Source organism: Thalassophryne amazonica, chromosome 21 (genome assembly GCF_902500255.1).
Source record: "Thalassophryne amazonica chromosome 21, fThaAma1.1, whole genome shotgun sequence".
In the NCBI taxonomy this organism is placed as follows: domain Eukaryota; kingdom Metazoa; phylum Chordata; class Actinopteri; order Batrachoidiformes; family Batrachoididae; genus Thalassophryne; species Thalassophryne amazonica.
The window spans coordinates 10,619,898-10,633,258 of NC_047123.1; the positions used below are offsets into that span (position 1 = coordinate 10,619,898).

A 13,361-nucleotide genomic window follows, 5' to 3' on the forward strand; every position below is an offset into this window, starting at 1 on the left:
GCCTATTTGTCCAACTCCCCAAATAGGTATCACCAAACTCCTGTAACCTCAGAACGACAAGATCGCACGAATCCTACCCTTTTAGCCACAATAATGCCAAACTGGTTTGAGGGAATTTTCTAGCCTTTAAACAAATAGCAAATTCAGAAGACAACTTCAAATATCTCAAAGTAAATGCATAATACTACCAAATTACAGCATGCCTCAAATAAGGATGGTTCGCAACTATGTGCTGGAAAGCATAATTTAAGACCTCAGTGAAGACGTAGCCTGGGGTACTTTGGTAAGTATTGCTTGGATTGTGTCGTCAGAGTGGTTAAAACACACCAATCACTCTGTTCGTTACAAGGCCCCACCATCGACTCTTAAGTTTTTGCATTACTGGATCATGGCTTCAAAGAAAACACCAATGTTTTTAAACTTTACTCCTGCAGCTTTGACAGGAATAACGATGAGTACAAAAGTCGATATTAGTAATCATTCGGACGATATGTACTGTACTGTCACATTCACAGCAATACTGTTTGTACATTTGACTCAAGCAAGCACAATCACTGACATAAATACAACTCATATGCACATACGATTCTTATACTTTAGCCAAGTGGGTCCAACCAGTGGCACCTCGAGCGTAAATGAAGTTTGTTTAGTGATGAAGCTTATTTCAACAAATTTCTTTCAGTTTTTGTTTCTACAAATACATTAAGACAGAAGAGTTTGAGAGAATAACAAAATTGTTATATATATATATATATATATATATATATATATATATATATATATATGGAGAGAGAGAGAGAGAGAGAGAGAGAGAGACACACACACATATGGCATGGCACAGAGAAATTTACATGATTATCATGCCAAAAAATTACATCAAGGAGAGAAACCAGTGCAAATTTAGGGGAAAATTAGCACGTAAAAAATTAGAACGGTAAACATGACAAACCTCAATGATACCTGCTGATAACAAGACAAAGGCGCAGCCTTTATCCCAGACCAATCAGCATAAAGGCAATAAAGGACGAAGAGCCAACAGTGGGACCAGTGTTTGATTTTGTGTAAGAAAGAGGTAAAAAGGGGTGTTTAATGCTCGTTACACATTGGTGGAGATCTTGTACTTGGGTGCCATATTATTGTGGAACCACATGAAACTAAAAATGACGCCCATGGTTTTGGGTATGCGCTCGTTGTACGCGAAAGTCATGGCCTCATGCAGGGGGATTTTAACCACCTCGATAAGCTCGCCCTCCTGTGGCTCACCTCCGCCTTCGCTCACACAGTTGTCATCAGACACCTCGGCGTAAAACATGGTCTGTCTGGAGCCCGTTACACCCACGCCAGACCTAGCAGGTGAAAAACAGAAGAAAATGACCATTTCAAACCTTTTGTAGAAAACGGTTAGCTGTTCACATGCAACATGAAGTCGTGATACAAGCACTTCAATGTCAAGGGGTTACAAAAATCCATCCTATGACCAAAAAAGCAAGGAAATAAAAGCAGAAATTTACTTTGTAATAGTTGGCAATACTCTAAGAGATATGGCTATTAATTTTCTTCCCCAAATATACTCATTTATGCATCAACTGAGCAGTGTTCTAATCAGTTTTCAACACAAATATAGCACATGTATCATCTCTCATTCTTTCTTACAAGAGTACATTTCTAGACTTTGTAAAATTCAGTGAGTGGCTGAAGAAATAGATAAATGAGTCCATCCCCTTCAATTTGTTAATACAATAACTCTCCGTCTGTAACCAAATTAAAAAGCACACATAGTAAGGACAAACAACATTCAGGAAGAGAAAAATTTGCCAACTATCTGGGCACTATTAGCTGTTTACAACTGTAGTAGCTGACAATGACAACTAATTATAAGAATAAGTTAATAAGGTCATATCTAAGCAGTGAAACTCAAAATGGACTAAAAAGAACTACAGAACTGTTTTAAACATGACAAACACAGTGACGTACACACAAGCTTCTTTAAATATTTTGTAAAGGTGAGCGAGAAATAAACACCTTATTTATTATAAAGACATTTCACAGAGATGTTAGCATTGCAACAAATTGAATCATTCCATTCTAAAAAGAAGTATCATCCTTAAATTGTGTTGCAGCCCATGTGTCAAGATAGGTGTCAGATCCTTTTTTAAAGGAGATGTGCATCCCTAAATATAACCCAATAGACCAAATAAAATCAGTAGGTAAAGAGTTCCATGTTAGAAAATTATTAATATCTTGAGTGATACTCGCTTTAAGTAATCAGAAAATGCAAGAATGCAATAAAAAATGACACTATGCAATTTTAAAGACTAGAAGAAATTTAGCAAGATGAACAAATAAATGTGGGGTGGACAACATAATGGATGTTATTTGATGCAGTTTGGTCAAAAGGAAACATCAGATGAACATGGATAGAGACATGAATAGTGGGATTTTGCAGGAAGCTCTCAGCCTGTGGTGTGTACCAAAAGGAACTATAAATTTCAAAAATAAGCAAGACTGACGCATAAACGTTAGTTTAGTTAGGTAGATGATGTACACGAACAAGGCACTACAATAAAATGTGAGTACAGTAGTGTTCAGAATGATAGTAGTGCTATGTGACTAAAAAGATTAATCCAGGTTTTGAGGATATTTCTTATTGTTACATGGGAAACAAGGTACCAGTAGATTCAGTAGATTCTCACAAATCCAACAAGACCAAGCATTCATGATATGCACACTCTTAAGGATATGAAATTGGGCTATTAGTAAAAAAGTAGAAAAAGGGGTGTTCACAATAATAGTAGCATCTGCTGTTGACGCTACAAACTCAAAACTATTATGTTCAAACTGCTTTTTTAGCAATCCAGTGAATCACTAAACTAGTATTTAGTTGTATAACCACAGTTTTTCATGATTTCTTCACATCTGCGAGGCATTAATTTTGTTGGTTTGGTATCAAGATTTTGCTCGTTTACTAGTGTGCTTGGGGTCATTGTCTTGTTGAAACACCCATTTCAAGGGCATGTCCTCTTCAGCATAAGGCAACATGACCTCTTCAAGTATTTTGACATATCCAAACTGATCCATGATACCTGGTATGCAATATATAGGCCCACCATCATAGTAGGAGAAACATGCCCATATCATGATGCTTGCACCACCATGCTTCACTGTCTTCACTGTGAACTGTGGCTTGAATTCAGAGTTTGGGGGTCATCTCATAAACTGTATGCGGCCCTTGGACCCAAAAAGAACAATTTTACTCTCATCAGTCCACAAAATATTCCTCCATTTCTCTTTAGGCCAGTTGATGTGTTCTTTGGCAAATGGTAACCTCTTCTGCACGTCTTTTATTTAACAGAGGGACTCTGCGGGGGATTCTTGCAAATAAACTAGCTTCACACAGGCGTCTTCTAACTGTAACAGCACTTACAGGTAACTCCAGACTGTCTTTGATCATCCTAGAGCTGATCAATGGGTGAGCCTTTGCCATTCTGGTTATTATTCTATTCATTTTGATGGTTGTTTTCCGTTTTCTTCCACGCGTCTCTGGTTGTTTGTCCATTTTAAAGCATTGGAGATCATTGTAGATGACCAGCCTATAATTTTTTGCACCTGCGTATACGTTTTCCCCTCTCCAATCAACTTTTTAATCAAACTACGCTGTTCTTCTGAACAATGTCTTGAACGCAGGGGCGTAGGTTTGCATATGGACCATAGGGACAAGTCACAACCAATATTTTGGGATGGCAAAATAGTCCCTACCAATATTTAGCATTTTTGTTTATATAACAAAATCATTCACTATTTTTTTGCGAACTCGATACTATAATTTTAGTCGTCACGTTTTGTGTTTTCGACGTGCCAGAATGACAGGGTTACCCATGTTGCAATTTCACTGGCTCACGTTCTTCTCACATGGACGTAAACAAAGCGCATCTCGTGGCAGGCAGTGCTTAATTTGTAAAGTGGGAGGTCCCGGAGCGCAGAGGATGGGTGGCTCCGGTGCAGTGTTGCCAGATGTACGATAACTATCGTATTTGTACGATAGTTTTGCCATCTGTACGATGTACGATCTATAATGGGAAAAAACCCAATATGTACAATAATTTCAGTTGGTTGCCCAAACACGCATCTCTCTCTGACACCCAAGAATCATTTTGCAGGCGTTGCACTCAGGCGGCATCAAAGACACACCACACACAGGGCTGCCGGGACAGTCATTTGAAAGCCCGCCCCCTCCCCATACAAAGTAATGAGTTCCCATCCAATCTCTGCAGGACAGGACAGGAAAATTCCCCAACCAACATCTTTTTTTTTTTTTCGAAACTGTATTTCAACAAATGCAATAACAAACGAACAAAACACACGAGCAAAGAGATATACAAGAAAAATAAAAAAAAGTTCAAGTTCCTTATGGAGGTGTCAACATTTTTTCTGTGTTCAACAAAATCTGCACAAGTGGCCATGGCATCGGATGACGACAGCGACCTCGAGGTTGAATTCGACTCTTTCTAGTCTGGTAATTAACACATGTTTGTGTTACTTCACAGTCTGGTAGTGCATTTGCTTGTGCATTTGCGTTCTTTTTGTGCCATAGTTTCCCCATTAAAATAATTACTGTTTAAAAATGTGACATAAAATTCTTTGTAAATTTTAAAAAAAAAAAGCTAAAATAGCTATGTTGTATGCGTTTTGTTTGTGTACGATAATTTCTCCCAAAATACGATAATTTTGAGGTTTTGGTACGATAGTTTCATATTTCATATCTGGCAACACTGCTCCGGTGCAGAAAAACAAGAAGGGCGGGGGGGAGGGGTTGCGAACAATGCTGTGCGCCACACTTAAAATAAACTACACACCCACACAAACACGCACACACACCTTCACAAATGACACTAACATCCTACCTTTTCCTTAAAAAATACATTTATGTTTGCTGTCTATGTACTTTTCTGTCACTTTTGCGCTCTTTTTCATACTTTTCCCTCGTTTCAAAAGTCACCGAACGCACTTTACTGTAATATATGCAACATATAGCATACTGTTGGAAAGCACGGGTTCTTGGCTTGCTGTCAGTGTTGAAATTTTTCAGAGTGAGGGCTTACATGAGAACTTACGGTAATGAGAATCAGCGGCGCACTAGTGTGAAACTTCCGTGAGTGAGATAGATTATCAAATCAAATCAATTTTATTTATATAGCGCCAAATCACAACAAACAGTTGCCCCAAGGCGCTTTATATTGTAAGGCAAGGCCATACAATAATTACGTAAAAACCCCAACGGTCAAAACGACCCCCTGTGAGTAAGCACTTGGCGACAGTGGGAAGGAAAAACTCCCTTTTAACAGGAAGAAACCTCCAGCAGAACCAGGCTCATTATCTCGTCAATAGTTTTACATCCTCATTGAGCACAACTTTGGATGCTGTAGCTCATCTGAAAAAGAGAGCCTTAAATCAGAAGTGCCTGACTCCGTAGTATAACTCACAAACTCGCAGTTTAAAGCAGATAACCCACAAGTTGGAAAGGAAATGGCATCTCACTAATTTAGAAGATCTTCACTTAGCCTGGAAAAAGAGTCTGTTGCTCTATAAAAAAAAAGCCCTCCGTAAAGCTAGGACATCTTACTACTCATCACTAATTGAAGAAAATAAGAACAACCCCAGGTTTCTTTTCGGTACTGTAGCCAGGCTGACAAAGAGTCAGAGCTCTATTGAGCCAAGTATTCCTTTAACTTTAACTAGTAATGACTTCATGACTTTCTTTGCTAATGAAATTTTAACTATTAGAGAAAAAAATTACTCATAACCATCCCAAAGACATATCATTATCTTTGGCTGCTTTCAGTAATGCTGGTATTTGGTTAGACTCTTTCTCTCCGATTGTTCTGTCTGAGTTATTTTCATTAGTCACTTCCTCCAAACCATCAACATGTCTATTAGACCCCATTCCTACCAGGCTGCTCAAGGAAGCCCTACCATTAATTAATGCTTCGATCTTAAATATGATCGATCTATCTTTATTAGTTGGCTATGCACCACAGGCTTTTAAGGTGGCAGTAATTAAACCATTACTTAAAAAGCCATCACTTGACCCAGCTATCTTAGCTAATTATAGGCCAATCTCCAACCTTCCTTTTCTCTCAAAAATTCTTGAAAGGGTAGTTGTAAAACAGCTAACTGATCATCTGCAGAGGAATGGCCGATTTGAAGAGTTTCAGTCAGGTTTCAGAATTCATCATAGTACAGAAACAGCATTAGTGAAGGTTACAAATTATCTTCTTATGGCCTCAGACAGTGGACCCATCTCCGTGCTCATCCTGTTAGACCTCAGTGCTGCTTTTGATACTGTTGACCATAAAATTTTATTACGGAGATTAGAGCATGCCATAGGTATTAAAGGCACTGCGCTGCGGTGGTTTGAATCATATTTATCTAATAGATTACAATTTGTTCATGTAAATGGGGAGTCTTCTTCACAGACTAAGGTTAACTATGGAGTTCCACAAGGTTCTGTGTTAGGACCAATTTTATTCACTTTATACATGCTTCCCTTAGGCAGTATTATTAGAAAGCACTGCTTAAATTCTCATTGTTACGCAGATGATACCCAGCTTTATCTATCCATGAAGCCAGAGGACACACACCAATTAATTAAACTGCAGGATTGTCTTACAGAGTACATAGATGACCTCTAATTTCCTGCTTTTAAACTCAGATAAAACTGAAGTTATTGTACTTGGCCCCACAAATCTTAGAAACATGGTGTCTAACCAGATCCTTACTCTGGATGGCATTACCCTGACCTCTAGTAATACTGTGAGAAATCTTGGAGTCATTTTTGATCAGGATATGTCATTCAAAGTGCATATTAAACAAATATGTAGGACTGCTTTTTTGCATTTACGCAATATCTCTAAAATCAGAAAGGTCTTGTCTCAGAGTGATGCTGAAAAACTAATTCATGCATTTATTTCCTCTAGGCTGGACTATTGTAATTCATTATTATCAGGTTGTCCTAAAAGTTCCCTAAAAAGCCTTCAGTTAATTCAAAATGCTGCAGCTAGAGTACTGACGGGGACTAGAAGGAGAGAGCATATCTCACCCATATTGGCCTCTCTTCATTGGCTTCCTGTTAATTCTAGAATAGAATTTAAAATTCTTCTTCTTACTTATAAGGTTTTGAATAATCAGGTCCCATCTTATCTTAGGGACCTCGTAGTACCATATTACCCCAATAGAGCGCTTCGCTCTCAGACTGCAGGCTTACTTGTAGTTCCTAGGGTTTGTAAGAGTAGAATGGGAGGCAGAGCCTTCAGCTTTCAGGCTCCTCTCCTGTGGAACCAGCTCCCAATTCAGATCAGGGAGACAGACACCCTCTCTACTTTTAAGATTAGGCTTAAAACTTTCCTTTTTGCTAAAGCTTATAGTTAGGGCTGGATCAGGTGACCCTGAACCATCCCTTAGTTATGCTGCTATAGACGTAGACTGCTGGGGGGTTCCCATGATGCACTGTTTCTTTTTCTTTTTGCTCTGTATGCACCACTCTGCATTTAATCATTAGTGATCGATCTCTGCTCCCCTCCACAGCATGTCTTTTTCCTGGTTCTCTCCCTCAGCCCCAACCAGTCCCAGCAGAAGACTGCCCCTCCCTGAGCCTGGTTCTGCTGGAGGTTTCTTCCTGTTAAAAGGGAGTTTTTCCTTCCCACTGTAGCCAAGTGCTTGCTCACAGGGGGTCGTTTTGACCGTTGGGGTTTTACATAATTATTGTATGGCCTTGCCTTACAATATAAAGCGCCTTGGGGCAACTGTTTGTTGTGATTTGGCGCTATATAAAAAAAAATTGATTGATTGATTGATTGATTAATTCAAAATGCTGCAGCTAGAGTACTGACAGGGACTGGAAGGAGAGAGCATATTTCACCCATATTGGCCTCTCTTCATTGGCTTCCTGTTAATTCTAGAATAGAATTTAAAATTCTTCTTCTTACTTATAAGGTTTTGAATAATCAGGTCCCATCTTATCTTAGGACCTCTTAGTACCATATCACCCCAATAGAGCGCTTCGCTCTCAGACTGCAGGCTTACTTGTAGTTCCTAGGGTTTGTAAGAGTAGAATGGGAGGCAGAGCCTTCAGCTTTCAGGCTCCTCTCCTGTGGAACCAGCTCCCAATTCAGATCAGGGAGACAGACACCCTCTCTACTTTTAAGATTAGGCTTAAGTTTCCTTTTTGAAAAAGCTTATAGTTAGGGCTGGATCAGGTGACCCTGAACCATCCCTTAGTTATGCTGCTATAGACTTAGACTGCTGGGGAGTTCCCATGATGCACTGAGTGTTTCTTTCTCTTTTTGCTCTGTATGCACCACTCTGCATTTAATCGTTGGTTATTGATCTCTGCTCTCTTCCACAGCATGTCTTTTTCCTGATTCTCTCCCCTCAGCCCCAACCAGTCCCAGCAGAAGACGGCCCCTCCCTGAGTCTGGTTCTGCTGGAGGTTTCTTCCTGTTAAAAGGGAGCTTTTCCTTCCCACTGTCGCCAAGTGCTTGCTCACAGGGGGTCGTTTTGACCGTTGGGGTTTTTCTGTAATTACTGTATGGCTTTTGCCTTGCAATATAAAGCTCCTTGGGGCAACTGTTGTGATTTGGCGCTATATAAATAAAATTGATTTGATTTAAGAGTGTGCATATCATGAATGCTTGGTCTTGTTGGATTTGTGAGAATCTACTGAATCTACTGGTACCTTGTTTCCCATGTAACAATAAGAAATATACTCAAAACCTGGATTAATCTTTTTAGTCACATAGCACTACTATTATTCTGAACACTACTGTATATTTAATTTTCAGCTCCTTAATTTGGGAATTTTGTGCATTGTTTGTAGTGTAGTTTATTAACGGCATTTATTCTTTCATTATTTGAGTTTGCTTTTTATTGTGTTGATTCCTGGGAAAGTCCTATATTCAGTATATATATATATATATACTATTCTAATCAATTACATTTTTTCCATGAATTTGACTGGTTAGTGGTGTGAGATTTCAGACTGTACAATATAAGGGTAACAGTGGCAAAATATTCGACCATTTCACATTTGGATGTATTATTCCACGCCCTGACCGGTGTTCTGATGAGATGTCATTCCTGTTGAATATCATTCCTGCATGCGCAGTACTGTCGGGACGCAAACTGTCGCTTTATGCAACAAGACGCACAATTCGACAGAACACCGGTTGCACACGCTGCTCACTATTAGCGCTGTTTGCTGAGAGTGAGAGAAAGTCGCAAAGCGATGCTGCGCCGCCACCGAAATGGGTGAATTTAAGCTACGATCCGAAAGCAGCAATGTGGATTCTGATACAGATTTTGATGGATTACTCCGCGCCCTGATTAAACACCGCACTGTTGGAGCGACGCTCGACCGAATTACCTACAGAAAAATCAACCATCCAAACAATGGAATTGAATTAGAATGGGAATAACCCCCTTGTATCTGATGTTTTGTGGACGTTCAATGCTGTTATACGGTCGCAAATATCCATTTAAACTCCTTTTTACTGGCTCCGCTTACACGTCACCAGTAAAGCACTATTTGCAACCGTATAACAAGCACGAATGTCTGCAAATTATCAGACACCACAGGGTTATTCCCCAATTATCAATTATATACTATAGTATTACAACCCCTGGCAAAAATTATGGTATCACCGGCCTCGGAGGACGTTCATTCAGTTGTTTAATTTTGTAGAAAAAAAGCAGATCACAGACATGACACAAAACTAAAGTCATTTCAAATGGCAACTTTCTGGCTTTAAGAAACACTATAAGAAATCAGGAAAAAAAATTGTGGCAGTCAGTAACGGTTACTTTTTTAGACCAAGCAGAGGGAAAAAAATATGGAATCACTCAATTGTGAGGAATACGAGGTCTGTCAATAAAGTAACGGTCCTTTTTATTTTTTTCAAAAACTATATGGATTTCATTCATATGTTTTTACGTCAGACATGCTTGAACCTCGTGCGCATGCGTGAGTTTTTCCAAGCCTGTTGGTTACGTCATTCGCCTGTGAGCACGCCTTGGGAAGGAGTGGTCCCGCCCCCTCGTCAGATTTTCATTGTCTGGAGGCTTCGCGTGTAAAGACCGATGCGCTTTGGGAGCGAGACAACGGAACACCTCTGTTTCGGCGTGACAGAGGACAAGTTTGGACATGTCCAGCTCTCCACAATTTCTCTGAGGCCAGTGATTCCATAATTTTTGCCCGGGGTTGTATTAATAATAACAAATGCATGAGTTTTTGGTATAAAGGTCACACTGGAGTATAAGCCATGAGTCCTCCCAAACTAGTAAAAAAAAATAAAAAAAAATACAGTACTCACAGCTGTCAAAGGTGAGCAGAACAGTGATGCTTGACTACCAAGATTTTAATATTTCTGTGGTTAGAAAGTGAAGCTGCCCTGTAAGTAGCATATGCGCCATTGAAACAAAGCTCGAGTGTCTCTTATAAATGCCTGTGACTTGGTGCTTCAGCACTCAGTGCGCTTCCTCTCAATCTGCCCTCATAGGGGTCATGAGGGTTAAGATGATACGCAGCTCCATAATGGAAGCAGCCCACACATAACAGCAGCCACAGACGACACTTACAAAGCTGGAGGAGGTGAGCGAGTCAAATCAAAAGCATGTTTGTGAGAGCTGAGAGTCGGAGTGCGGGCCAGGTGCTGGTCTGTAATGTGGGTCGACACCTCACAGGGCACTTTCAACCGCAGCACGTAGCTGTGGCTTCATCATAATAACACACTGACAAAGATGAAGGATTAACACTGCCACACTCTATGCTTCCTACGCTACGCAACTTCAGCACTTGTGGTTTGCCATCCAGGACTCAAGGTGGTTTCGTAGTGTGGCGATGGGCGGCACCACTGGATGCTCTTGTGTGCAAGATGTTTGAACAGACAAAAGTTTGCAAAATAACAAACCTGTAAGAAGTAATCTTCTTCATCTTAGAAGGAGGAACGTCATAGCCACACTCTTCTAGCACCTCCTGTCGGGCAATTTCCTCAAGGGAAAGCTCGGATTTGTCCACCAGCCCAGCACAGAGCTCATAGGTCACACCTGCTGAGGCTGGTGGCCATCGAGAAGGACTTTCTTCCTGCGAGGCTGATTGGCCCTCCTGAGACTGTGGAGCCATGGCTTCGGTGACGCCCTCTTCACTATTTTCAGTCGTCTCAGGTGGCTGCGTCTTGGCCCTCTCAAATTCACACATGTATACAGCTGTGAGTGTAAAAAGATGAGAAACATCATTGCACTTGGGAGCAAGAAGCAATTTACACATTTTATCAGTATAACCATTTGATTGTGCACTTTTCTGTTTTTTTCCCCAGATATTAAAAAAAAAACTCTTTATGTTGACAAAAACACTGTAAATGTCACCAGCAAACAAAACATATCAATAAAACCATCTGTTAAAACACGGCAGGTCCTGGTTATAATCTTGGTGGTGTCTCCGTGAGTCTTGGCCACTCTTGTTAAATTTTGACCGCAAACCTGCTGTAAACAGTCATGGAAATTTTACAAATCCTCTTTCTGCCTTACACTAACACAGGCAGCACCAGGACCCAGCGACCTCATGACTTAAGGAGATGACTGGATGTCTTTGGCACGAGGTCTCTTTGAAGGATCCTTGGACACCGCTGGAATAAGTGTGTTAAAGGAGCGGTTACTCGTGGAGACCAAGATGAAGAGGAACTTTGCAGTGAGAGGGAGAGTCAGCTTTAATATTTTGGCCATGTAGCTCATTTATCTGGACATGATCCAGTACATAAGAGCCTGAGTGTTGCGGACCCCAATGTCTGACGAAGGCTAATGGGTTGCCCATGCCTCACCTGTCTATGACAGATAGATGGTTATTTTACAGACATCAGGATGGACTGGTTGCCTGCCATCAAGGACCCAAGGCAGTTCCATGGTGTTGTGGATGCTGCAAAGCATGGCACCAACCCCATGTGCCCAGGCTGGACTCGACTTACTGCCATTCTGAAGGCAATCCTGATCATTCTACGCTATCTGTATCGGTTGTGCAGCAACGTTATACAGTACAGAGTCTGAATTATGTCTTAAGCAATCCTACTACAGCCTTCATAAATCCTACTAGAGTCTTGATGTAATTGTGCTAAATTATGGTTGCTATCGGTTCAATCATTATATCAAATAGTCTTCTATGTCAAAACAAGGTCATGGTGTTGTACTAGAGAAGTCCCTTCAGTGGACTCTCTTTCCAGTCACAAATGTGGCAGTAAACACACAAAGTTGGACAACTTGATCTGTCAAAGATGGTCACTACTTGCCATTTTATATTACTGAAACATTTTCTCAAATGCATTTAACATAGCAACCATCTATTAATGAGATATTTTAATGGAACAAGGTGTTGGCTAATACAACATTAACAGTAATTATCAAATATTACCTTCAACACTGTAGGCAAAGTCTGACTTATTTCACATAAAACCATTTTTTCACCCACAGAAAGAAGGTAAGAAGATACAAGAAGAAAAAAAAACAAAAAACATCAATAGCTAGACTTCCTTTAATTTAAAACACACGGGCGTACGGTCCCTGGTGACTCTGAACAAAGGAGGTTGAACTGCTTGCTTCGTACCGGAGCCTCGTGCGGTCTATTTATGAGACTGCATTGTTGTTAAGATCCAGTTGAACAAACACTTTTTTTTTTTTCCATTGGGTCCACTTTTAGTGAAAGTGCCCACAGGATATACAGTGCAACAATCTAGATTGCACTTGACAAGAAAACGGAAAAGAATAAACTGCCACCCACTATACTATCAGCACTTTACTGTGGGAACAGAGAAAAATATATTTTACCCGGACGGAACTGCTTGACAAGGACAAAACAGTGTGAGGTGGTGTTGAAGATCAGCACTGATACGCTGAAACGAGAGAGAGAGAGAGAGAGAGAGAGAGAGAGAGAGAGAGAGAGAGAGAGAGAGAGAGAGAGACCAAGGTTAATTAAAAACCACAATCAAATTTCTGATCAGAAAAGTCTTACCGTTGTTCTGGGAATCCACTAACTAGCTCGTGGGAATCAAATATCTGACAACTTGAACCACAAAACCACCAGGTATAGTTGAATTAGTTTTGTCTTCCTTGTGCTAAATTTGCAAATAGTTTGCAGTTTATCAAGATTTCAACATATTTATACAGCATCAAATCAGGTTACCCCAACGTGCGAGACACAAGCAAGGTCTCGACTTTACCAACCTCTCGAACAAGGACATTGACAACACTGGGAAAGGAAGAAACTCCCTCAATGCATCATTGATGACAGGAAACAACCTGAATCAGACCAGACTCAATAATAA

The 13,361-nt window shown here is 40.3% G+C and overlaps 1 protein-coding gene across 1 annotated transcript in view; it reads right to left on the reverse strand.

The window, feature by feature from the left end:
- Nucleotides 1-772: 772 nt before the first annotated feature.
- The window catches only part of nudt14 (nudix (nucleoside diphosphate linked moiety X)-type motif 14), a 36,843-nt gene continuing 24,254 nt past the window's right edge, over nucleotides 773-13,361 (reverse strand). The window contains exons 3-5 of the mRNA XM_034162610.1: nucleotides 12,865-12,929; nucleotides 10,962-11,256; nucleotides 773-1,346 (exon numbers count right to left, since the gene is read on the reverse strand). Of these exons, the coding sequence (XP_034018501.1) occupies nucleotides 1,097-1,346; nucleotides 10,962-11,256; nucleotides 12,865-12,929 (610 nt within the window). The 3' untranslated portion in view covers nucleotides 773-1,096. The remainder of the gene's footprint in view (nucleotides 1,347-10,961; nucleotides 11,257-12,864; nucleotides 12,930-13,361) is intronic.